The sequence below is a fragment of the Pituophis catenifer genome, unplaced genomic scaffold, assembly GCF_029215685.1.
Source record: "Pituophis catenifer annectens isolate HBS135680 unplaced genomic scaffold, rPitCat1.0.hap2 SCAF_2, whole genome shotgun sequence".
NCBI classification, from domain to species: Eukaryota; Metazoa; Chordata; class Lepidosauria; order Squamata; family Colubridae; genus Pituophis; species Pituophis catenifer.
In genome coordinates this window covers 5,976,375-6,001,574 of record NW_027256882.1, presented here as the reverse complement: position 1 = coordinate 6,001,574, position 25,200 = coordinate 5,976,375, and the positions used below count along the sequence as shown (strand labels likewise).

Below are 25,200 nucleotides of genomic sequence, written 5' to 3'. Positions count from 1 at the left end.
AATGGCTGGGTGAATGGAGGGGAGTCTCGGGTGCCCCCCAATGGCTCCCCACAAATGCTCAGGGAGGACTGTGCCTGCTGCCCTTCTGCTCCTCCAAAGGGGGCTTGAGGGGAAGCAGAGCAAGGGGCCTCTGAGCAGAAAGGGGGGTCCTGCCCCTTCGCCTCCCTGGATCTGCCCACCCTCCTCCTGAACCAGTTCTGGCTTCGGACCCAAAGTAGCCTGGATGGTGGATCCAGAGGCAGCGGAGGGAGGAGCCTCCTGCGGGGGCAGCAAAAAGGAAGAGGAGGAAGAGGAAGAGGAAGGGAGGATTCCAGGGTTTTCTTACATCTGAAGTTTATTCTTTCATAGCAAAGCGAAGGGAAGGGAAGTGAGTGGGAGGAAGAATAATGTGGATGAAGCTGCTGTGGGTTCAAAGCCAGGAGAGTTGAGGGGTCTGGAGTGACAGGTCCACCTAGCATCCCTGGGGACAGTCTAGATGGTCTCCACCCCTCCCTTAGAAGAAAGAGAGGCCCTGAAAGGAAGCTGGGGTGTATATATGTGTCTCAGCAGGAAAAGGTCCAGGCTGCCATTCTCCTCCTCCCCCCAAACTGCCACCTTCAGCCTCCATTTCTCACAGGTTGCAAAGAGGACAAAGAGTCATCAGCTGTTAAATAAAAAATATGCTTTTGCATCGGAGAGCAGGATTAATTCATGAGTGCTGTAGAAAAAGAGATGGGGAAGAAAATCAGAATATAAAGAGAAACTTTTCCTGTAAATAATATATTCTTCTTCCATTTCATTCCTCCCCACCATGCCCAGCTGAGCCGCACGATCATCAGAGGCTTTTTTTTTTACTTTTAAAAGCATTTTATTGGCGGAAGAGGTTGTAGGAAAAATGCTTTTAAAAGTTAAAAAAAAAGCCTCTGTTGATCGTGCGGCTCAGCTGGGCATGGTGGGGAGGGAGCCGCAGGGATTTTTGCTACCAGTTCTCCAAACCACCCGCCACCATCCCTACTGGATTGGGCGATCTGGTCTGAACTGGGAGCATTTCACCCCTTTTGAAACAGCCACAGGAGTGGAATTTTCCTCATGCCTGGATACCCTCAGGAACCCCCCTCCACAGTGAGCCTAACAGAATGGGTGGGGTGCTTACAAAATGCATGGGGGAATTTAAACCTGGGGTGCTCCCTCCCCAAGGGAGGAATGGGAAGGAATGGCCCCCACCTTCCCTTCCCTTCCCTTCCCTTCCCTTCCCTTCCCTTTTGCAATTTCCCAAAACAAGGAAAAATTCTGGGCAAGATTTTAGCATTTTTGTGTGCTTTTCTTTTTGATTGCAATACTTTTTCAGATCTCTGTAAAGAAACATTGCCCAAAATCCAAAAAACTGCTCTATCCACAACAAGGAAGTTTTGTTCAGGCAAGTTTTTTTTTAAAAAAGGAACAATTAAGGAATTTTTAAAGGCCACCTAAAACTCTTAGGAGAGGTTGAGATGAGGGGGAAGAGGAGAAACTCACCTGCAGGAGGTTGGATGGGAGTTGCTGGAAGGAGAAAAAGACCCAATCAGGACCCTTCGTGGGCTGGAGGACTCAGCGGGACCCCTCCCCATTGATAGCCCATAATAGGTTGCATTATCTTCACTTATAGCCCCTCAAACAACAGAAGCTGCCAAAAATATTCCCCAAGGGGCCCCTCTTGGCCACCTGCTAAGCTTGAGGAGAGGCCTCCCCCAGAGGGTCCCCTCCCCACAACCTCCCCTCCAGCCCCCCAGACTCACCTTTCTTGCTCTTCAGGTAGGAGAAGAGCCCCACAGCCAGGAAGGCCACTCCTATCACGGCCCCCATGATCCCCGTCCAGAGTTTGCTCCTGGCAGAGCTGGAGGAACGGGGCTCTGGGGAAGGAGAAGGAGCCTCACCTGAGCAGGAGGATCAGGCCCACCTTCCCCCAGGAGGGTCCATTCCAGCTCTCCCCATAGGGTGAGTCTCTCCCCTTTCTCAGGGCAGGATGGGGTCCACAGACTAGGAGGGGAGGGGCTTACCCCACTGGACGGTGATGGGGGCCTCCAGGCTGGCATGCCCCACCTTGCAAGTGTAGACATCCCCCCGTTGGGGCTGGGTCTCCAGCATCACCTGGAGCTGATAGGTCCAGTCTCCGTTCTGGAGCTCCTCCCCAAAGGCCACGCCCTCCTCCTCCGGCCGCCCGTTCTTCAGCCACTCAACCTCGATCTCCATGGGGTAAAAGCCGGTCGCGGTGCAGAGGAGGATGGTGTTGGGGGAAGAGGGCTCCGTCTTGGTGGGGGAGATGGAGACGGTGGGCTTGGCTGGAGGGAAGGAGGAGAAGGAGCCACATGAGAGACACAACAGGAAAGAAACGATGCAGAAGACGGGAAGGACAGACGCAGCACGAGTCGGATGATTCTTGGGATCTCGTTGAAAATGAAACCAGATTTTTAATTAGGTCTAATAACACAACATTTATTTGTTTGTTGCTTAGTAAACTTAGTTATTTATTAAATTTATTTCCCAAAGTGGCCACAACTAACCCAAAGTCTTACAGACTCTCTCCTAGCCGTGACTGCCACCTGCTCTCCGGGAGTCCAGGAGAGTCTCCAGAATTGCCAACTGGGTCTCTGGGACAATGCAGCTCCACCCAGAAGGAAGTTGGTTAAAGTCCCCCATCTTGGGGCTCCCAACACCCAAAGCCCTTTGGCCTTTCCAGGGTTCAGCCGAAGCCCCTAATCCCCCTTTCAGCCCCTCCCCCCACAGCCTCCAGGACCCTCGAGGGGGCAGCCTCAGCATCTCCTGGGTCCCCAGAGGTGGAGATGAAACCTTATCACATCAGCAGACGGAGGAGACCTCCAGCCCTGGTGACGGATGGCCTCACCCAGCGGCTTCATGCGGAGGTTATAGAGGAGAGGAGAGAGGACGGAGCCAAATGCCTCTGGGCAGCCCTGAAGGTGATCAACCAAGCTTGCCAAGAGAAAGAAAGAAAGAGAAAGAGAAAGAGAAAGAGAAAGAGAAAGAGAAAGAGAAAGAGAAAGAGAAAGAGAAAGAGAAAGAGAAAGCGAGAGGAGGGGAGGGGAGGGGAGGAGAGGAGAGGAGAGGAGAGGAGAGGAGAGAAGAGAAGAGAAGAGAAGAGAAGAGAAGAGAAGAGAAGAGAAGAGAAGAGAAGAGAAGAGAAGAGAAGAGAAGAGAAGAGAAGAGAAGAGGATCTTTGTCCTAATTTTCTTTGGTGTTTCAATCACTTTTCAAAAAGTTTTATTTGGAGAGAGAAAATTTATCCTTCCACTTTCCCTTTTCTCCCTTTAGGATCCACAAGATACACAAAAAAATCAGCAAAAGATTTCAGGGGAAAAAGTGCAAAATGTGATGTGGCTGCAAAACCCCCCAATTTTAGGCAGCCTCAACAGAAAGAGGCATTTTGAAGGAAAGGGCAAAGGAGCCCAATGGGGGGGGGGCAGCCCTTTGCTCCCCATAACTGCCAGAATCCCCTGAAGGAAAAGTTTCTCCCCCACTGAAGATGAGAGACCCTGAATCCCCCCTTCAGAGCAGGAAGGATGGAAGAGGTTTTGAGGGATCTCATGATCTCTCTCAAGTTTCCTTCCTGGGGGGGCTTTGGGGGGATTCAGAGGGAGACCCACCCGAGACCAGGCTCTGCCTGCACCCAGCCGGCCTCCTTCCCAGCCGCAGGAACCGGCCATTCCTGGGGAAGGAGGTGGGGAGGGGTCCCTCTGACTCCCTCAGGGAAGCTTCTGCCCTGGATGAGGGGGGCAGGGAGTGGGGAAGGGATCCAGAGGGGATCTTGGATCTTGATCTCCTCCTTCAGCAAATGCTCCAACTGGCACAACTCTTGGATGGATTAATGGGGGGGGGGGGTTTAGTCTGGATGAGCCCCCCAAGGGAGTTGACAATAGATCCATTCCAGCCCAGAGTCCTTTGCTAACCATTTTGTTTTTCTCTTGAGGGATTTTCTTATTAACAGTAAATTCTATGATGCTTAAGAAGAACCCATTTTTAAATGGTTATTTGTAATTCCAACCTGGGATCTGGTCAGGTTTCCACACAGACAAATAGCAACATTTCAGGTGTGAGTTGTTTTTATTTTCCAGGAAAATCCCATTTGCCTCTTGGGACATTAAAGGCCTTTGTGGAATTGCTAAAAGAAGGCAGAGGCTTTACAAACTGAAAATGGCCTTTTTTTTTTAACAGGAAATGCAAATTTTGGATGAGAAAATGTCTTTTAGCAAGAAAATGGAAGGATCAGATTTTAAAGCTGCAATTTGGTATTTTTCCATGTTTATTTTTATAGCCCATCCGAAACCTCTTTATTTACAAGACTGCCGTGTGAAGATTTTGGGGTTCCTATTTGGCCAGATGGAAGTTGCTGGAGATTTTAACTGGATCAGAAAAAGGTATTTTTTTTCCTTTTAAATACCTCCCAAGGGACACAACTTTCTCCCTCGGCCCATCCAGGAATCCAATTTATTTGTCTATTAAATACCTCTTGATTTAAAACAGCAGGAGGACAAAGTACATTTTAGCTGCCCCACATCATGTCATTCAAGATTTCTTTTTGATATCGAGCTTGATGCCTAATGTAGTAAAATAGGACACAGATCTACTTTTTATTTCTGATCAGGCACCCATAGATTTGATGCTTATTTTGGATTTTGGATAAAAATATTAGCAAAGGATGGGAAGTTGATGCTCCTTTGTTGCAGTCCATTGAACAAGAAACAAGACTCAGATATAAGTTTTCCCAGAGAAATGGAGGCTGAATTGATTCTGGGGAGAGTTCAGGGAAGGTTGGGAGCCTCTCTTGGTGGCCAGAGAAAAAGAAGGAAAAAACCCATATAAAGGGGAGAACAGGCGAAAGAGACTCCACTAATTCTTTTTTTAAATTTTGGTACAAAACCACATTTTTTTTATCCCAAAGTGCCAAAAACAGCATTTCTGGAGCAGAGGAAAAGAGGGAGGGGCTTCTGGGTGGGAAGAGGGAGGGAGACGGGAGGTTCCTGAATAAGATAGAAATGAATCAGGGATAGAGAGAAATATATATGTAGATACAGGGAGGCCTCGACTTAGGACCACAATTGAGTCCAAGATTTCTGTTGCTAAATGAGACGTTTGTTCAATGAATGTTGCCCCATGTTACGACCTTTCTTGCCACAGTCATTAAGTGAATCACTGCAGTTGTTAAATGAGTAACACGGTTGTTAAGTGAATCTGGTTTCCCCATGGACTTTGCTTATGGGAAGGTCGCAAAAGGGAATCACTTGACCCCAGGATGCTGCGACTGTCAGGAGTATGAGTCAGTTTGCAAACATCTGAATTTGGATCACGTGACCCTGGGGAGGCTGCAACAGTCGTAAGTGTGAAAAACAGTCATGCTGTTTTTTTCAGTGCCGTTGTAACTTTGAACAGTCACTAAATGAACTGTTGTTAAGTGGAGGACAGCCTGCATTGAGCAAGAGAGAGAGAGCTTGTTGGATTCCCCTCCCGCACAAAAAACCTATCTGGATGGATTTTCTTGTGGGGGGGGGGGAAATGGATCGAAGGGATCCCAGATTCCAGACAGGAGGAGAGTTTGGAGCCTGGGAAGAAGATTTTGTCCATCTGCGAGTGCAGAATAAATAAATAATAAATGAGGAGTAAAACCTCCATCCGGGAGGATCCTAATGAGTGAAATGAAATGAGGGGGGAGGTCCTGGCATCCCCCTCCCAGGGAAGAGCTCCCCCCCCAGACTCACCTCTCCGGCCAATCAGGCGCTCCTCCCTCTTGGACGCCTCATAGTTGTACACCCCGTAGTTGTGCCGGCAGAAGCGATCCACGTCAGCTTTTGCACTCTGCAGGGTGAATTTATCCCTGTTCCACTTGTCCGCATCCGGCTGCCCCAACGAAGTGACGGCCACGAACTCCCCGCGGTCGCTGTCGAAGCGCACGAACTCCTGCCGGTCATAGAACCACCTGGCCAGGAACTGCAGCCGCTGCGTCCCGTTGAGGAAGTGGCACTCGCACTTCACCTGGTGCAGGAAATGGGCTGCGTGGAGGGGGAGGAGGAAGGCCGTCAGAAGGGACTCCAGGGCCCATCGTTCCCAGCCGCTGGGAGAGGAGAAGGGACCCATGTGGGAAGGGGGAGTTGCAGGGGACCTTCGTTGGAGGTACTGGCAGAAGACGCCCCCTGGAGGAGGGAGTGGGAACTCTCTCAGTCCCAGAGAGGAAGGCAGACTCGCTGGGGGGTCTGGAGTGGGGAGGGAAGAAAGAGGGGGAGGGGAAGAGCCTCCTCCATCCTCCCAGGGTGGGAAAAGGCAGGCAGAAGCTCAACTGGTCCAGCAATCTGATTCAATCTCTGCAAGAAACGTTGGATCTAAAGGGGCAGGAATTAGGGGGGGGGGCAGGAGGGAAAGTAACGTCCATACCCCCCACTCTCTCTTCCTTTGGAAGGGAATATGTGGAGGGGCCACAATGAGGACATCTAGACCGACTCTCCCGGGCTCTCCCAGCCCTTAAACCCCCACCTTCCCTGGGTCCCCCCACCTTTTCTTCTTCCCCCGAATCTTCAGCCCAACTCCCTCCCTTTGGAGGATTCTCGGGGATCCCACCTGTTTCCCCTCCCCCTCCCCCAGTGGTGGATTAAGGCTCACTGGTGCCCTAAGGACTGGTGCCCCAAGATTCTTTCTTTTTTTTTCTTTTTTTTACAAATCTTCATTTTTTTTTTTATTTTTCAACTTTGTGGTTCCCCCTTTGGGCCTGGTGCCCTAAGCATGTGCTTAGTTTGCCCTCCCCAAAAAGACCCCCTGCAGCCCCCCCAAGAGCATCTCACAGGGAGGGTCTCCAGCCCCCCTCACCAATATCCTCCTCTCTCAGCTTCTCCTCCCCTCCAGGTCCCAAATGAGCAATGGCGGATTAGGGGGGGGGGGTTCTGGGTCTCCTCCCCAAATTTGGAGGGTTCCCCAGAAGGGACGGAAGCCCCCCTCTTGCCTGACCTTCAAAGTCCCAAATCTGAGATTCAGAAGAAAAAGTTAAGTTTCTGAAGAAGCCAAAAGACTTTTGCTCAAATGCCTCTTTTTCCTTTTGTGGATTCAGGGCTGAAAATGCCTGAGTTTCCCTCTTTCACTTTTGCTTTTCCTTCCCTTCCTCCTTCGATTCAGCCGACTCCAGCCGACTCCGACCCAGACACTGGGGGTGGGTGGGTGAGAGAGGGGCCCAATTGAGATCCCCATCTCCGCTACAATTGGGGAAGAGGTCCCTCTCCGTCCTCCTGGGGTGGGGGGAGGAGACCACGCAGAGATTGAGGCTGTTGCAGGCTCTGGAGTCCCAGCAGCTTTCTTTCCCCCTCCAGGGGTCTTTCTCCACAACCCCCTCCTCCCCCAACCGCCTCGTCCGCCGCCCAGCCCCCTCCTTACCGGGGGTCTCCTTCCCCCCTTCGCTTCCGGGGATCCGGGCCAGCGCCCCCACCAACAGCATCAGGGGGAGCCCAGCCAAAGCCATGGAGGCTGCCCCACAAGCGCCCCCAAAGAGAAGAGAAAGACGCTCCCAGCCCCAGAGGCAGAATCGGAGGGTCTGGATTGAGGGGGGGAGGAGTTTTCTTCCAATTTCGGACTTGGGAGTGTCCAGAAAGAGCAGGAGGACTAATGGGAACTCTCCCTTCTGCAGCGTCATCGGTCTCCGGGCAGAGCCTCCCTTGACTTCGTCGCAAGAGAAGATAGTTGCGAGCAGAGAGAGAAGCGGAGAAAGTGGTGGGTGGAATCCCTTCAGTATTCTAGGGGGTGTTTTATGCCAGTTCCGGAGGTGAATGTGGACTTCTTTTTGCACACACACACACACACACACACACACACACACACACACACACACACACGATTCTCAACCAGTCTCCCTTTTTCTGTGCGCCTGGACTGGAGGGGCGGACTAGATGCCCTTTTAGTTCCCACAGTGCCCAGAAGGAGCCTAAACTGGATCAGCTGAGACTCCAGAAGGGCAAAATGGATCCAGAGCTCAAGGGGTCCTTCGGGCTCCCCCCCCCGCTCAGTATGGAAGGAGGAAGCCCCACAGCCAGCCAGGACTTGGGGATCACACACTCACCCCAATCTGAAGGGAAGACAGGAAAACCCTCAGCTGACAATCCATGCAGGAAGAGGCGGCGGGGATCTGCAGGAATCCCTCCTAATCCAGCAGGATCCTCTCCCCAGCCCCCCCTCCCCTTCACGAGGGAATTTCCATAGGGATACCTTGACTTTACAAGAGAAAATTACATTTCCCTTCCTTGAAACACGTGTCTCTGTTGTTCAGAACATCTGGACAAACCAGCTCCTTCCAATTCTCCACCTCTGAACCCCAAATGCTTCTTTCTTTCTGTGAGTCGGAATCCCCCTTTTCCTTGCAAAGCAGCCCCAGATGAAGATCCCGGAATGAAGTTCGGCCGTTTCTCCTCCGCTTCCCGCTCCTTTCCTCGGAGAACATCCACATCTTCTCCCATAATGCACAACAATCTCTACTTTCAGCAGAAAAATATATAAAGTTACATTGTGGAAGAAATTGTGCCATCTGATTGTGTAGATCCTGATGAGATTTGTCTATTTTGGCTGTGGAACAGGAATAAAGCTAGGAAGGGAAGAAAAAGACCCGCCTCCCCTCCAAGAGCCAACAGATAAGCAGGGATCAGCACCAGACAAAGAGGAAGGCAGGAAACAAGAACTCCAATCGAGGCTCCATCCAGGAGGGAAAGACACCAACTGGCAGGGCCTAGAAACAGGCAGGAAACCCCCCTCGCCTTGGCCCTCAGGATCTTCCCTAGAGAGCCTCAGCCCTTCGACTTATACACCGCTTTATACGCTGCTTTTACAGCCCTCTCTAAGCACTTGACAGAGTCAGCCTCTCCCCCCAACAATCTGGCTCCTCCTTTTACCCACCTCGGAAGAAGAGAAGTCTGAGTCCAGCCCTGAGCACTGTCAGTGACAACAGGCCCAGTCCAATAACTATTTTTCTGTGGCTGCCATCCCAGGAGATTGTGGGTCCCCACTTATCAAGCCATGAGAGCCCCAAAATTATGGGGTCTGTCATTTTGGGAGCGACTATGAACTGGAGGAGCTCCTTGTGGTGTCCCAGCTCTAACTTGATGAGCTCTATGAGTCTGGTGGCCGGGGTCCCGCCAATTAGTGAGCAGTCTACCTGCTCGAAGCCAATGGGCTGTTGTAGGGGGCAAGTGCGTAGGCCTAGCTGCTTAACTATGTGGGTGCTAATTAGGCATCGTGAGCAGCCTATGTCTATGACTGCCTCCGCTTCACCCTGGGCTCCGGTCTCAGGGGCCGTTAAGGTGATTTTGAGGGCAAAGGGGTGGATGGTTCCACTCACCATCGGGTCGTCCTCGCCGCTGCTTTCCCCCTGAGAGGGGGAGGGGGACACCCCCCCCTCGGTCGGGCTCCCTTCCAATTCTGCAGGCTGGACAGGGCTCTCCGCTACTTGCTTGGCACTCCGTCCCTTGTCCGGTGGTTTCCGCAGGGTTTTTTTAGCCCCCCCCCCCCCCCCCCGGTAGGGGACTTCGCCTGGGGCAGGGGCTCTGGAGCCAATCATTCCGATGCCTAATGGCCCTGTTGACCACACCGGTAGCACTTGATGGTCCCAGGTCTTGTGGGTGGCAGCTCTGCGGGCTTCTTCAGCTGCGCTCATCACCCAAAGGGCCGTTTGGCTAGCTTCTCAGCAGCCGGCTTCTTCGGAGGGTGGAGGTCCAGATCCAGGGCCACCGCATTCTCATACCATGCTTGTATTTGGGTTGGCATTTCCCTTATGTTACAGGCCTACCTCAGGTCCAGATCCAGGGCTTCCTTGAAGGTGTGGACCATTAGTCGCTCCAGCCAGTCTCGTAGTTTCCCTGCCAGTCTCTGGAACTCCCACACCAGCTCTTTGGCGGGCCTCCCAGCTTGTCTCAGCGCAGTGATTTGGGACTCTGCTTCCACTTGTTGGGCGACGTTGCTGAACTGCAACCTCATCAGCTGGATGAAATCATCCATGTCCTCTAGCTCTGGTGCCCCCTCATTGTGAAGCTCGGCTAGCCACTCCAATGCTTCTCTCTCGTTCATGCCTTCGGCGATGGCTGAGATTAAGTCTCGATCGGAGGGGTATCAGTTCCCATATTGATCAATGTAGGCCCAGACCTGGTTCAGAAAGTATGCCAGTTTCCCCGGGGTCCCATTGAAGGTCGCTCAGAAGGGGGAGGTGCCACGGCAGCCGCAGGCTGCTGAGCCGGGGCTTGCTGTGGGTTTACTGGCACTTGCTGTGGGATCGCGGCTTGGGGTTGCGGCTGGACAGCTTGCTGTGGAAACTGCATGTTCGGCGGCATCAGGGCAGGAGTCCACTGACACTGCACCCACCCCTGGCCTGGATAGTAGGCCCACCCGGGAGGGTTTTGGCTCTCAGGTGGGAACCCCATCCCAGGCGGCAGCTGTGAGGCTGGCAGGCTCCAAGCCCCTGGCGGTTGGACAAGAACTCCATGGCTGGAATGGTTGGCTGGGAAGGGGCTTTGTCCCAAGTGGCGGGGATCCACGGCGGGGCTTATCTAGGGCATTAGGTTGGGAATTGAGCGACTTAGGGCTGAGTGGAAAGTCATTGCCGCTTTGGTCCAGTGTGGTGCTGGCCCCTGGCTCGGGAAGGCAAACATTGATGGTGCCAAAGTCCACTCCTGCAGTCGGGTGCCGGCCAGGTGGGGTGTCCCACTTACTCTGAGTCGGCTCAACTGCTCTGGCAGACCAGCTAGGGATTGGCTGCGTGACGGCGGCAGCAGTCCCCATTCTTGGGAGTGCCGGCGGCGCAGTGACTGTGATTGTTCCCATGGCGGTTTCCACATCGCTCCTCAAATAGGCTTCACTGGCTTCGCCTTGTGCTGCCAGTTCTGCTTCAGCAGTTGCTCCTTAGGCCGGACACCCAGTTGGTGAGTAGTCTCCGCTGCCTTTATCACTTCCATCATTCCCGGGGAAGGAGAGTAAAGGGCCTCAGGAACCGCTGCTGAACCTGTGCCTGCTGCTACCTCCATAGGCTTCTTTTCCTCCTCCATCTTCCCTGAGTCTTCGCGTTGCCTGGGGTTGGGTCGGCGCTTGGGGCTCAGGACCCCGAACAGCTCCCCAGGATTTGAGGAAGCTGCTTTAAGGCAGATTCGGGTTAATGTCATGGTTCCAAGTAACACCCCCAACGAAATCAAACTCCGAGGCTTGAAGTTGCTCAAAGCAACCTACCGGGTCATCATGTGCCAGGAGCGGGGGGGGAGGGGGGGCATGCACGCATGCATGGGGTGGGGCGCATAGAATTATGGATGTGGGCACGCGCATGGGCGAACCTCCCCCATGCCCCCCTTCCTGGCACGTGATGGCAAAAAGGTTAGCCATCACTGCCCTACACAGTTTCTGACCAATGGCAATCCAATCTCTTCTTGAAAGTCTCAAGTGATGAAGCTCCCACAACTTCCGAAGGCCACTTCTGTTCCATTGGTTAATTGTTCTGTCAGAAAGTTCCTCCTCATTTCTATGTTCTATGTGAATCTCTCCTTGGTCAGTTTCCATCCATTATTCCTTGTTTGGCCTTCGGGTTCTTTGTAAAACAGCTTGACCCCTTCCTCTCTGTGGCAGCCCCTCAACTGGGAAGACAGCTATCATGTCTCCCCTGGTCCTTCTCTTCATTAGACTAGCTATGGCCAGTTCTTGTAACCGTTCTTCATATGTTTGAGCCTCCAGTCCCCTAATCCTCTTGGTTGCTCTTCTCTGCACTTTTTCTAGAGTCTCAACCTCTTTTTTATGGTGTGGTGACCAAAACTGGATGCAGGACTCTAGGTGTGGCCTTACTAAGGCTTTATAGAGTGGTATTAGTACCATCACTTGATCTTGATTGTATCCCTCTGTTAATGCAGTTTAGGATTGTGTTGGCTTTTTTAGCTGCTGCTGCTGCACAAGGCTGGCTCCTATTTAGCTGGTTGCCCACTAAGACTCCAAGATCCCTCTCACAGTCACTGCTCTTAAGCCTGGTTTCCCCCAGTTTATATGTGTACTTTTGTTTTTTCTTGCCTAAGTGTAGGACTTTACTTTTCTCTATATTGAATTTCATTTCATATTTATTTCATTGAATTCATATTTATTTCATTGAATCTTATTTCATTCTGTGGCCACACATTATTTCTGGAGAACCTCCTGGGCTCCCAATGGGAACCTCAGACTTAAGCAATTCTTAAGTGAGGATGCTTGAAAGATTTTTCAGTTTCCAAAGGAATAAAATTTCCCTCGAAAAGCCGAATTGCAAAAAATGCAGCTGAAATCTTTGATTTGCACAATGTTTGGCCTCTGAAACCCCATCAGTTAAGAGAAATATAAAAAATTATTATTACACAGAGAATGTAAATTACAAAAACAAATCTAGGTAATTTTGCAAGGAATCTGGAAGAGAGAATTAAACAATTCCTGGCTTCAGGGCTGAAGTGTGTTTCTTATGACCCCAAATTCAGTTTTAAGGTTTGTGGGGTTTTTGGACTCTCCCCCCAAATCAGGAGCCACCCCAGGTAGGAAGAGGGAAGCGAATTGGCTGCAGGGGAAGCTGAGTCTGTGACCAAAAAGGGGGCTTCAAGGGGGGCTTTTCTCCCGGACCCCCAAAATTGGCTGAATGAAAATTCTCAGCCTCTGAATCAACTTCTGCTCAAGGCAGAGGAAATGCCAGACCAGGATCTTGGTTTAAGCATTGAATTGTGATTATAAATTCTATCTGGATTTGTTTGTTTGTTTGCATTTATTTTATGGTTTATTTATTATGTTATTATTTAGTTTATTATTTATTCTATTATTATTTAGTTTATTAATTTAGTTCATTACTTTATTATATAGTTAATTATTTATTTATTTTATTTTTAAATTAATTAATTAATTAATTTAATTATTTAATTCTGATTTATTTGTTCATTTAATTTTATTTATTTATTTATTTATTTATTTATTTATTTATTTATTTATTTATTTATTTTACTTACTGACTGACTTACTTACTTACTTACTTATTGGATTTAAAAGCTGCTGGAGTGCAAATGACTCAGAATAAAGAATAGAAAGAACTGAAACCTGCAGAAAAGGACACAACAATTTGCTTTTATGGATTCCCTTTTCCAGGCCTTTGGAAGTTCAGTTTTTATCCTCAAATCCCAAAGGCCTCAGAGGGGAAGGGAGCCCCCCCACATCCTGGCCTTCTGGAACGGGGTCCAAATGGGGCTCTGGGGCTTTGTTTGGGGAAGGGGGCAGAAAAGAGGAGGCAGCAATGGGGCTGGTCAGAGCCCTGAACCCCCCCTTTAATTAATCAATTAATCTTTTAATTAATTTTTGCCACTGAATTTTAATCATCTTTGCCTTTTAAATCTTAATTTTTATATACTATTTTTGCGGTTTGATGTTTTATCTGTACTGCCCCCCAGAATCCCTCTGGGAGTTTTTAAAGTTGATGAATAAATAAATGGCATCTATATACCCATTGCTGGACATGAAATCCTACTTGGGTGGATCTCTTGGTGGGATCCATGGGATTCCAGATTCTGGGCAGGAGAAGACTTTGGAGCTTGGGAGGAAAAGGAAGAGTTCTGGAAATGATGCTCGGAGGAAGAATTTGACAGCGGAGAATAAAAAAGGACTAAATCATCCCGGGAGAGTCTTAATAAAGGAAAGGAAAAGGGGGTCCCAGGATCCCCTCCCCAACTCACCTCTCCGGCCAACCATCTGCCCCCTCTGGGCCACCTCGTAGTTGTTCCGGCAGAAGGAATTCACAGTGGCCTTCTTGTACTGCAGGTAGACCTTATTCCTGTTCCATCCATCCGCATCCCTCTTCCCAAACTCCGTGACGGCCACAAACTCCCCGCGGTCGCTGTCAAAGCGGGCGATCTCCTGCCGGTCGTAGATGAACCTGTCCAAGAGTCGCACCTGCTGCGTCCCGTTCAGGAAGTGGCATTCAGCCTTCTGCTGGAGCAAGAAATGGTCTGTGGGGAGGAGGAGGAAGGCCGTCAGGAAGGGACTCCAGGGCCCACCGTTCCCAGCCGTTGGTAGAAGAGAAGGGACCCCCGTGGGAAGGGAGAGGGGTGGGACACCTTCCGTGAGACACTCATTGCCAGACGCCCCCTGGAGGAAGGGGAACTTTGGGGGTCCCAGGGGGACTGGAACATGCTGGGGGGTCCGCAGACAGGATGAAAAGAGACGAAAGATGGGGGGGGGCTTTCCTGCTGTGCCCCCCTCCTTCCTCCCAGGGTGGAGAAAGGCAGGCAGAAGTTCAACTGGTCCAGCAGATCTTCTCCAGCCGGCAACTTTGGATCCTGGGGGGGCTTCTTTGTGCCCCCCAAAAGCGGCAGGAAGGATGGGGGGAGGAGTGAAGAGACCACCAGAAACACTCTGGCCTGAAGGTGATTCTTTTATGCAGTTTTATATTTTTAATTTATATACTAAAATATATTACATATATTAAAGTATTTTAATATATTTTGTTTTCAGTTATAACCTGTAAGCCACCTTGTAGGGGAGATTTCACAGAACAGAATAACGGAAGGGACCCTGGAGGTCTTCTAGTCCGACCCCTTGCTCAAGCAGGAAACCCTTCAGACCATTTCAGACAAGATGGGCACCATAAAAACATAAACAAAACAAATACCTTATGCCTCCGTCTCTCTCTTCTTTTGGGGGGGATATGGGGAGGGGGAACAATGGGGGCACCTGGACTGATTCTACTGGGGCCTCCCAGCCCCTCCCTCCCCTCAACCCCCACCTTCTCTGGTTACCCCCAACTTTTCTTCTTCTTCAGCCCTTCTAGGATTTGGAGTAGAATCGGGGGCCTCTCTTCTCCCCTCCCAAAACAGCCCCCCAAAGACCATCTCAAATGGAGGTTCTCCACCCCTCCTTCACAATAGGGATAAATTTGGGGAGCCAATTGAGGGGAGCAACTGAGAACTTCCCACCCCTCCTTCATCCGCCCTGTGGCTCTCCCCACCCAGATCCTAATTGGGCAATGGGGGATTATGGGGTGGGGGGGGGTCTTGGTCTCCTCCCCAAATCCAGAGGTTCCCCTAGAAGGGATCGAGGCTCAAATCCTGCCTGACTTTTACGGGGGAGGGGGGGGGACTGAAGTTTTTGAAGCTGCAGAAGTTCTTTTTTCTTATATTTTTGGTGGCATTTGGGGATTCAGGTCTGAAAAGGTCCCAGTTTCCTCTTTCGCTTTCGCTATCCAACGCCTTCCTCTTTCGATGCAGGAAACTTCGGAGGCTCCGTATTCAGGTCCAATTCGGGGCCCGGAAGCTCCCACTCCCACCAAGTCACGGGGGGGGAGGGGGCGGGGGGGGGTCCGACTGCGTCTCATCTCATTCGGCTGCCTTCCCACGACCCCCTCCCCACCACAATCACAACGATGGGAGACGGCAATCCCCCTTCGTCCCTCTGGGCGAAGTGGGGCGAGGCAGAATCGAGGGGTCTGAACTGGGGGGGAGGAAGCGTTTTTCTTCCTCCCCCCCCAGAGTATTGGGAGGGCCCAGAAAAGCGGGAGGATCAATGAGAATTCTCCCTTCAGCAGCGTCATCGGTCTCCGGGCAGAATCTCCCTTGACTTCATCCACAAGAGAAGATAGTTCCGAGCGCAGAGAAAGTGGGAGGGGGGGGTCCCTACAGGCTGGGGGGGGAGGTGCAGCTCAAGGGGGGGTTTCATGCCAGCCCTGGAGGGACGTGTGGGCTTCCTTTTGCTCTCCCCCCACCGATCCGGCGTGGAGTGGGGCGCCAGTGGACGAGAAAAGGGGAGCCCGCGTCCCTCTTCTCATGGGCTCTTGGATGACGTAGTCACTGGATGGTGCCGATCTTAAGAGAGCCAGGAAGACCAGCCACGCCGGAGATCTGAGCGACAATTGGAGCTTAAGGCTCTTTCTGGTTCTTCATCCTTTTTGCTGATCCATCACAGGCATCATCCACAGCATCCCAATGTAACTACATCCCAATGTAGTTTAGGGGGCCCCCGAAAGTCCTAATAAGCAGGTATATACAAAAGTATGCAGGCTATTGCTATAATGCATTGTAAGCCGCCCTGAGTCTACAGAGAAGGGCGGCATATAAATTGGACTAATAAATAAATTGGACTAATAAATAAACTCCTCCCAAAACTTGTTTACTTGGTGGGTTGTTCATTTACAAGTTATAAGAAAAAAATTATAATGAATTTCTTGCCCAATTATTCCTGCCCTACGCAAGTAACAACAGAAAATGCAACTACTACAAAATATTTATCCCAAAGCAAAGACAATAATATTGGCTAAAATCTGGGTACAGTAGAACCTCTGGTCACGACCAAATTCATTCCGTAGCTGTTTGCAACCCGATTTGGTCGTCACCCGAACCTAATTTTGGATATTTGGTGCTTACAAATAAAAAAGGCACCGAAGAGGAAATCAACCACAGGAAAAAAAATTGTGAATTTTTTTGGTCAGAACCCAATTGGGTTGTGGTCGGAAGCGTTTGTGACCAGAGCTTCTACTGGACAGTGCATTGTATGAGGAAGGGAAAGAAATTCTGGCTCTGTGTGTGTTGTTGCTGCTGCTTCAAAATGGGAACACTCTTAAGTAAAAAGTGTTCTCCCACCCTGGCCTGTACCCTATGCGCTCCTTAAAGAAGATCCTTTCCAGATTCCTTGCTCCAGAGCAAGCCTCACCAACCTTTCGGACCTCAGGGACCATTAACTTCATAATTTTAAATCCCATGGATCACTAATATGATCTGCCTAATGACCGGCTGGATGGGCATGGCTAGGTGGTCATGTGACTGGGTAGGTGTGGTCAACTCAATGTCACTCACGTTGAGGGGCACTTCGCTGGGCACTTCTCATCCCTCTCCTCCCAGCCCCTCTTTGCCTGCCTGCCCAGGCTCCTTACTGCCCCAACAGGAAGCAGTTGTTGGAGCTAAGCAGCCACCATGAGAGTTGGCAAAACACCTGGCTCAATTCAAATTGGATCTGACCGAGGCGGCTCAGCAGAAGCACCTCACTGAGGATTATGAGCATAGGCTTTCCAAGCAGAGGGAAGACCTGCGGGAGTGTGAGGCCAGTTACCGGCACACGGAGGCTCAGCAGGCTGAGATGGTCAGCCAGTTCCAGGCCATGATGCAGTCCCACTGGAACATGGCCCTCTGGCTCTTCATCACCAGTGGCACTCCCCTCCAGCCTTCACTCCAAAGCCACTATCTAGAGGCTGAAGCAGACCCCAAGTCAGAATTTCTGCCCTCTTACGACCCGCACAAAAAGGGGGAGACTCTGCAGCAACACAAGCATTCATTGCATGTATCCAGCCCATGGGCCGTAATTTGAGGACCCCCGATTTAGTGCAATATAAACAATGCAGATAAATTTTCTGCAGACCCACCAAAATTTTCTCACGGACCATATCAGTGGTCCATGGACCACCAGTTGGTGACCACTGCTCCAGAGCACACACTTTTCTTTACGTACAGGAACAATCCCACTCCTTCAGTTTGAACATAGATTTCTCTCCTTTTTCCTTCCAGCATTTATAGAAAGCTGAGCATCTTTGAAGGTCTACCACATCTCCTTCTGTTGTGCCTTCAATATATTCTTCTGCAGAATTTCCTGACCTTCCCTTGTTCATGGCCTTGGATCTAATCCACTCTTCTGAAGCTCAGCGTGAAAACACTGGTTCTTTTCCATTCCTCCTTCTCTTGGTATCAAAAACTCAAGGGAAATATGGTCGCTTCCCCCCAAGATCCATCCATCTTCACTTCTAGTTGTCCCTCTATTGGTAAGCATTGGACTGAGAGATCCCTTTATCCCTTTTCTGAAATCGTCAACCAGAGAGGAGGAACCTTCTGACTCTCAACAGAATTAGAATTCCACCAGATGTCAGAGTGGCTGAAATCATCTCAATTGCTATGAGGTGCCTCTTATAAACTTTGGAGACCTGACACCAGAAGTCCTTGCCCAGATATTCTGCCTCCCAGATGGTCTATTGAGAATTATGATCACTTCCATTTCTTTGATTTTACTTTTGCCCACTCTTTAACATTTAATGGGGCCCAATTAATGGGGCCAAATTTATATATATATTTTTAACTGTATTTTAATATTTGTATTTGATGTTTTTACTTGGCTGTTCACCGCCCTGAGTCCTCAGGGAGAAGGGCGGTATACAAATTCAAAATAAAAATAAAAATAAAACAGAATTCACGTTTTCATCAGTGAACCTGTGTGCAGGCCAGTGGTGGGTTGCTACCGGTTCGGTTCTTGTGAACCGGTAGTAACGGCGGCACGAGGCTCCGCCCACCCACCCGGATGCCATCAAATACGATCTGCGTATATGCAGAAGCTTCTGAGCATGCACAGAGATGCACACTCCCGTTGCGAACTGGTAGTGAAGTAGAACCTACCCCTGGAGCAAGCATATTCCTTCAATGTACAGTGCAAGATTCACTTTTGCTAACATTATTTCCTAAATTGCTGTCTTTCAAAACTATATGCCAATCATAGTTGTCATCCCACCAAGTTTTAGTGATGCCAGTGACCAACTTATTTGCCTTTCTGTATTAGAATATTAAGTTCACACTGCTTGTTTCTCATGCAGATAGTCCTCAATGTATAATCGTTTGTTTATCAATGGTTTAAAGTTATAAGGGCACTGAAAAAATGTGATTTACAACACTGGTCCTCATATTTGGAGTCATCAGCATCCTCATAGTCACAGAATCAAACTCTGGGCACTTGGCAAGCAGCAAGTATTCATGGCAGCTACAGTATCCTGGGGACATCAGTTCACCAGCTTCTGACAAGCGAAGATAATGGGGGAAGCCAGGATTCACTTAAAAATCACATTTCACTCAACAACTGCAGTTGTGGTTTTTTTTGGGGGGGGGTGGCAAAAAAAAGTTGTAAAATTGGGCACAACATTTAACAACTGCCTTGCTTAGCAATGGAAATTCTGATCCCAGGTGTGGTCATAAATTGAGGATTACCTGAATTCTGTATGTTGGGTGTCAAAACAACTGAGATTGAGAACATCATAAACACAAAGCATAAACTAAATCACTGTATTATTATTATTTTTTGGGGGGGTGCAACAGTGTTGACACATTAATATGGCAAAAGCCCATTCAAAGCCGATTCCTCTTATATAAACTGCCCACCCCTATTGTTAGAAATCTTCCCCCACCCAGTAAATTCATTCTCTCTTGTGACTGTAGGTTTCAGGTTTTGGCAAAAATCAGGTTTAGGGCAGCCAGGATTCATGACTCAGATTTTGTTGTTGATACCAAGAAGACAAGGTGTGCATAAAAAGAACCAGGTAAGTCTAGTCTAGGCAATCCCACTAGAGGGGATGTTTGCATGGGAGGGAAGCTGCCTGCTTCACTGAAGCTCTCCCTGCAATCCACACGTGTATGTCTGAATCCTTTATGTGAAGCAAGAGTGCCGCTCTTGCTAAACGTCCACTCATTCCTATGGCTTCTCCCCCATGTGGATCCTTTTATGGGACATGAGTTCACTGCTCCTCTTGAAGGTCTTCCCACATTCCATGCATTGATATGGTTTCTCTCCTGTATGGATGTTTTTATGGGAAAGGAGGTGGCTGCTTTGACGGAAGCTTTTTCCACACTCTGCACACTTAAATGGCTTTTCCCCTGTGTGGATTCTCCTATGGCAGGTAAGCTGGCTGTTCCTTCTGAAGCTCTTTCCACATTTCATACATTTATACGGTCTCTCGCCTAAGTGGATCGTTTTATGGGAAGTAAGTTCACTATTTTCCCCGAAACTTTTCCCACACTCTACGCATTTATATGGATTCTCACCGGAATGAATCCTTTTGTGGGACGTAAGCTGAGAACTCCAAGAGAAGCTTTTTCCACACTGCATACATATGTATGGTCTCTCTCTCGGGTGGATTTTCCTATGGGAAGTGAGCTCAGTGCTGCTCCTGAAGGCTTTTCCACATCCCAAGCATTTGTGTAATTCTTCTAATGTGTGGATCCTTTTATGGGAAGAAAGCTCACGGCTGCCTCTGAAGCTCTTCCCACATTCTATGCATTTATATGGCTTCTCTCCTGTGTGGATCATTTTATGGGAAGCCAGCTGATAGCTCCAGAAGAAGTTTTTCCCACACTCCATACAATTGTATAGTTTCTCTCCCGAGTGGAGTCTTTTATGGTAAGCAAGCTGGCTGTTTCTTCTGAAGGTCCTCCCACATTCTATGCATTTATAAGGTTTTTCTCCTGTGTGGACCCTCCTGTGGGAGGTCAGCTCACTGCTTCCCCTGAAATCCCTCCCGCACTCCAGGCATTTATAAGGCCTCTCCCCGGTGTGGATCCTTCTGTGGGAAGTCAGTTCGCTGCTCCTCCTGAAGCTCTTCCCACACTCCAGACATTTATAGGGTTTCTCTCCTGTGTGGATCATTTTGTGGGAAGTGAGCTGGTAGCTCCATAGGAAGTTCTTCCCACACTCCATGCACTTGTACGGTTTTTCTCCCGCATGGAGTCTTTTATGGTAAGCAAGCTGACTGTTCCTCCTGAAGCTCCTCCCACATTCAGAGCACTTATAAAGTTTTTCCCCCGTGTGGATCCTTTTATGGCAAGTCAGGTCATTGCTCCAGCTGAAGCTCTTCCCACACTCCAGGCATTTATAGGGTTTCTCCCCTGTGTGGATCCTCCTATGGGAAGTAACCTGGCTGCTGCTCCTGAAGTTCTTCCCACACTCCCTACATTTGTAGGGTTTCTCCCCCATGTTGATTCTATCACGCAAAGAAAGAATGAAAGTCCAGCTGTAACTTTTTTCACCTTCCCTGTTCTGATCCTCTTCTTCTTTAGTGGGGGTTTGATTGTGTTCATTTAAATCTAATTTTTCTCTGAATGTTTTCACACTTTTCCCAAAACACTTTGTCCTTTTTCCTTTGGAAAGGTGCAGGGCTGCTCTGTCTTGAAATTCATCACACTGAAAAGCAGAAAACTTTCTGCTTCCATACTTTGACTGGTTTCTCTCATGACTTTTTAGTTCCGTTTGGTCTCTTCCTTCTTTGCGTCTGAGAGCTTCTAATATTTGCCTATAGCACGTGTTCTCTTGCCCAACAGTATCTTCGGAGAAAAAGAAAAGTGTGTGTTTAAACTAACAGAAGGAAAAAAAATCATCAAAAACATGATTGAGAATCCCAATTCTGCAAGTCCCCAAAACCTCTGTAATATTTTTATAGGCTATTCTGACCTACATAAAAAAATCTGACTTAAAGCTTATCAAATTTATCAGTCAAGAAAAGATCCTGAGTGGCAAGTAAAGCTCTGCACAGCAAAGACAGTAACCCAGGGCTGTCAAACTCCCGGCCCTCCACGCCCATGCCCAGAATAGTGAAGGGGGGAAAAGTCCCGATACGTCATGGGACGCTGCTGTGACGCCATGAGTTTGACACCCCTGTAGTAACCCCCTAGAAAAAAGTATTCCTTTGATCTATTAAAAACACTATGTCCATCTAGTCCAGCCCCATAACCTCAATTACGCCTGACTTCACTAGGCATATGATTTGCTGCATCCAGTTTGCTCTGTCCAATCACAAGGATTAGTTTCAATTAGTCAACAAAGGGAGGCTGTAGCCCGTCCCCTTTATAGCCCTGTCTCTGCCGCCACCACTGTCCCTCAACTACTCTGTACTTCAGTGTAAAGTGTCTTGGAACCGGTAGAGGAGAATTTTTGTAGAATGGATCTTCTCCTTCTCCCAGATAGGAGGTATGGTTGGGTTTATGCCAAAGAGCAGGTTCTACAAAATGCCTTTTCTACATGCCTGTGCCCTTACCCACAGAGGCCACATTCCTCAGGTTCTCCCTCATGACTTCCCCATGGAGGGCTTTTTGGCGGGGATCCAGCTGAGTCCACTCTTCCTTGGAGAAACACACAGCCACCTCCTCAAAAGATACAAGACCCTGGGAAAGAAAAGAAAAAAAACTTTTCTCCATTAGTAGTCCAGGATGGCTTTGCAACTCATACTCTTTGTTCAACAAATTCCCCAAGTAAAGATTGGGTCTTTATTGTCTAAGAGAAAAGAATATACGTAGTTTGATGTTGAGCTGAGCTTGGTGGTTTGATAGCAATCATTTCATTACCTGGCTCATCAACACGAGTCTGAGGTTTTCTCTCTGTTTTTATACAGTAGCTTGTCCTGCCAGTGTTGGATGGTGGAGGGGGATGATTTTTTTAATAGCTCCTGGATTACAGTATTATTTTCTGATTATTTGTCTGGTATGATTTATTAACCCAAATTATAAAACTTTACTATTAAAGTGAATATGGGCAGTTTACAGATAACTATGCAATCCATACAAAAAAAGACAAGATTAAAGAGTTAGAAAGAGGGAGGGAACACCCTTCAGCCACCAACCACCCCCAGGATTGTGTACTACTCTTGGATCCCTGTGCCAGTTGATAAGAGCATGACTTGAAAGGGATCTCTTAATAAATTCTGCCACATGCCATTTCAGGCTGCTTTAAAGAGCAGTAACGCTGTTGAGTCCCAGAGGGAGAGAGGACTTCAAGTGATCTCCTAAATGTTTCTCTCCTACCTGAACTGGAGGTTCAGCCACTCTTTCAGTTCCACCAGGAAAAGGTGACGATCCTAGAAACAACAAAGATATACTTTGATTTCCTGCATGGGACCTACATAGAACTAAACTCAAGACAATGTAGGAGCATTGAGACATTTCTTGAGAATGTCAGGTCCCTTGGAAAGGCTCCCTTTACCTTCTGAGGTGTCCCAATTTGGATCTTCTTGAGGGATCCCCCTGAAAGGCAGCTCTTGAGACACCTCTGACAGATCCTTCCTCCGTTTAGGATGCCTGGGGATGGTCTCCAGAAAGGACTGCTGCACCTGACGTACCTGGATACGGAAAAGAAAAATAAAGGTTCTGATAAAATCTCTCAACTCTGAAGACTCCGTTGCCCCTTGATGCAGATGGAACAATAAAGCAAGTGCCCCAAATACATATTCTGGGAGGGAGGGGGGGAGAATGGAGAAAATGCTCAATTCAATGATACTCTCGATTAATGCATAGCTTTGGAGAGAATGTTCTCTCACCTGCAGCTCTTCCTGCTGCTGCTTCTCTGCCTGGCTCAACAGGAAGCCTTCGGCCAGGGCCACCGCCTGGGCGCTGGTCTCCGCACCACACTCCCGCACCCAGTTGGCCATCTCTGCAGGAAGCACGGCCAGCAGCTGCTCCAGGATCACCAGGTCCAGCATTTGCGCCTTGGTCTTCTTCTCTGGCTGCAGCCAATCCCGGCAGAGCTGATGGAGACGGCTGCACATCTCCCGCGGGTTCTTGCCCCACATGTCCAGGGGCAGGAGGCCAACCTTCTCCCTGGTGGTTTCCCGCAAAGCATCCCGCAGCTCCTCCACCTTCTCCCAGAGGGCTTCCTTCAGGGAGGAGTTCTGCAGGGCGCTCCTCAGGGAATCCACCCGGGCCAGCAGATCCTCTGCCTGCTTCAGCGTATCCGACCAGAAGGCCAGCGCCTGTGTCTCCAGGGCCGCCGCTTTCTCCCACAGGAGATGGGCCTCCTTCACAGGTGCCTCCTGGCCAGCTCTACGGAGGGCCGCCTCACCTTGCCCCAGCGGCACCTGCTGGAGGGTCTGGCGAAAGGCTTTGGCTTCTCTCCTGGCTTCCTCGGCCTCCTCCAGTGGGCCGGCCCACAAACCCTTCTCCAGGCAGGCCACCTCCCAGCAGTCCGTCTTCCGCAGCAGCGCCTCCGCCTTTTCCAGCATCGGCTGCAGTCCTTCCAGCGTCGCCTCCCTCAGGCCAGTCCGCAGCCCCTCCAGCTCCCTCCGCAGCGCCTCAGAGCTCTCGGCCCAGCCTTCTTCCTCCAGGGCCTCCCGCAGGGCCAGCAGCTGCCGAGCCCGGGCGCGCCCTTCCTTCCGTACCGCCCGGCCCAACTCCCGCAGGCTCTCCCAAAGCCGGTCGTCCAAGAACGCCGCCAGGGCCACCTCCAGCTTCCGCGCAGCGCGCACCGGCCGCCCCCGGCCCTCGGCCGCCTCCAGCTCCACCACCACGCCCAGCAGAGCCTCCCGCAGAGCCGCCACCTTCTCCACCGAAGTCGTCGCTGCAGCTGCTGGCTCGGCCGGCATCGGCGGGCTCGGCGACTCTTTGTCCTCGATCGGCGCCTCCTCCTTCGCCAGGGCCGGCGCCGCCGCAGATCCTTCGCCTCCCGCGTCAGGCGCGGCCGCTCCACTCGTACCGACGCCAGGCTTCCTCCGCCGGGCCCGCCGGGCTACCTCGCGCTCCCCGCGCGCCTGGAACCAGCGGAGCAGCGCCATCTCCAGCCTCAAGAAGCCCTGGAGCCGCTGCTGCTCCGCCTCCGAGAGCGCCGCGTCCCGGGCCAGCAGGGCGTCCCTGCCTCGCCGGGCCTCGCTCAGCTGCGCCCGGAACCGCTGGAGGTTCGGCTTGCCCAGGTTGACCTCCCAGCGCCACCGCGCCCGCACAGGCTCCGAGACCCGCTGCGCCAGCAGAGCCTCCACCTCGGCCAGCCGCTCCGGGGAAACCTCCGCCGCCGCCGCCGCCGCCGCCATCGCCAATACTGCTGCGCGCCCCTCCCCCCTCCCCCGAAACCACTCCGGCCGCGAGATCGCGCACGGCAAACACCCCCCCCCCACCGTTGGCGAGGAAGGCGGGGCGGAGCAACTCTGAGTCCCGCCCCTCCGCCGATTCCGCGCGCTGCCTTCCGGCTCCCCCCTCCCAACAGCCACTTTCTGGGACTTCAACTCCCAGAATTCCCTCCTCAGCTTCTCGCTCCCCCTCCGGAGTCTTCTGAATGCGCCAACCCGCGAATAAAAGGCCTCTGGCGGTTCTTTTCGGCGGCGGCGCCCTTTTACGCCCTCTCCCCGCAACTAAGGCTACGCAGGAATCTTCTACACCCCTCGGCGGTCAAAAAAGTCAAGATGGCGACTCAAATGGTGTCATTTTGGCTTTCTTGATCTCATCAGCGCACCTTGAGAAAACGACTAAGCAAAGTAATAATCCGAAATAAAAAAGTATTTTTTTTAAAAAAATTATGTGGTTCCTGCCTCATCTCGAGTCGGTTTGGGCGATTCCCCTCACGGGGCATCCATCCGTCCCCTTCCCGCCCGTTTCTTCTTCGGCCCAATTTTACCTCACGAAAGAATTCAGTCTTATTCTGCCTCCCCTTCTCAAATTACCGTTTGAGGTAATCTCTCACTATGATATGCTG

General features: G+C 50.5%; 2 protein-coding genes across 2 annotated transcripts; both read right to left on the bottom strand.

The window, feature by feature from the left end:
• Nucleotides 1–200: 200 nt before the first annotated feature.
• On the bottom strand, nucleotides 201–7,639 carry LOC139311710 (H-2 class II histocompatibility antigen, E-S beta chain-like). Its single transcript, XM_070936195.1, is given in 8 exon segments — nucleotides 201–697; nucleotides 1,495–1,518; nucleotides 1,755–1,868; nucleotides 2,016–2,297; nucleotides 5,727–6,017; nucleotides 7,384–7,506; nucleotides 7,509–7,540; nucleotides 7,542–7,639. Coding segments are annotated over 8 exon segments (978 nt in total). The 3' UTR covers nucleotides 201–683.
• Nucleotides 7,640–18,661: 11,022 nt separating this feature from the next.
• On the bottom strand, nucleotides 18,662–24,513 carry LOC139311697 (zinc finger protein 708-like). The gene is made up of 5 exons (XM_070936172.1): nucleotides 23,060–24,513; nucleotides 22,726–22,861; nucleotides 22,548–22,600; nucleotides 21,785–21,911; nucleotides 18,662–21,074 (listed from the first exon to the last, which is right to left on the bottom strand). The coding sequence occupies exons 1-5, from the start codon at nucleotides 24,287–24,289 to the stop codon at nucleotides 19,450–19,452; spliced, it is 3,171 nt and encodes a 1,056-aa protein (XP_070792273.1). The 5' UTR covers nucleotides 24,290–24,513; the 3' UTR covers nucleotides 18,662–19,449.
• Nucleotides 24,514–25,200: the final 687 nt, after the last annotated feature.

What these genes read in the sequence shown, in the direction of transcription:
- LOC139311697 (XM_070936172.1), bottom strand. Translation starts at nt 24,289, where the DNA reads ATGGCGCTGCTCCGCTGGTTCCAGGCGCGCGGGGAGCGCGAGGTAGCC. An exon ending in AGCAGCAGGAAGAGCTGCAG is followed by an intron (nt 22,862 to 23,059) that starts GTGAGAGAACAT and finishes TTCCGTATCCAG; the next exon opens with GTACGTCAGGTGCAGCAGTC. An exon ending in TGGCTGAACCTCCAGTTCAG is followed by an intron (nt 21,912 to 22,547) that starts GTAGGAGAGAAA and finishes TTTCTTTCCCAG; the next exon opens with GGTCTTGTATCTTTTGAGGA.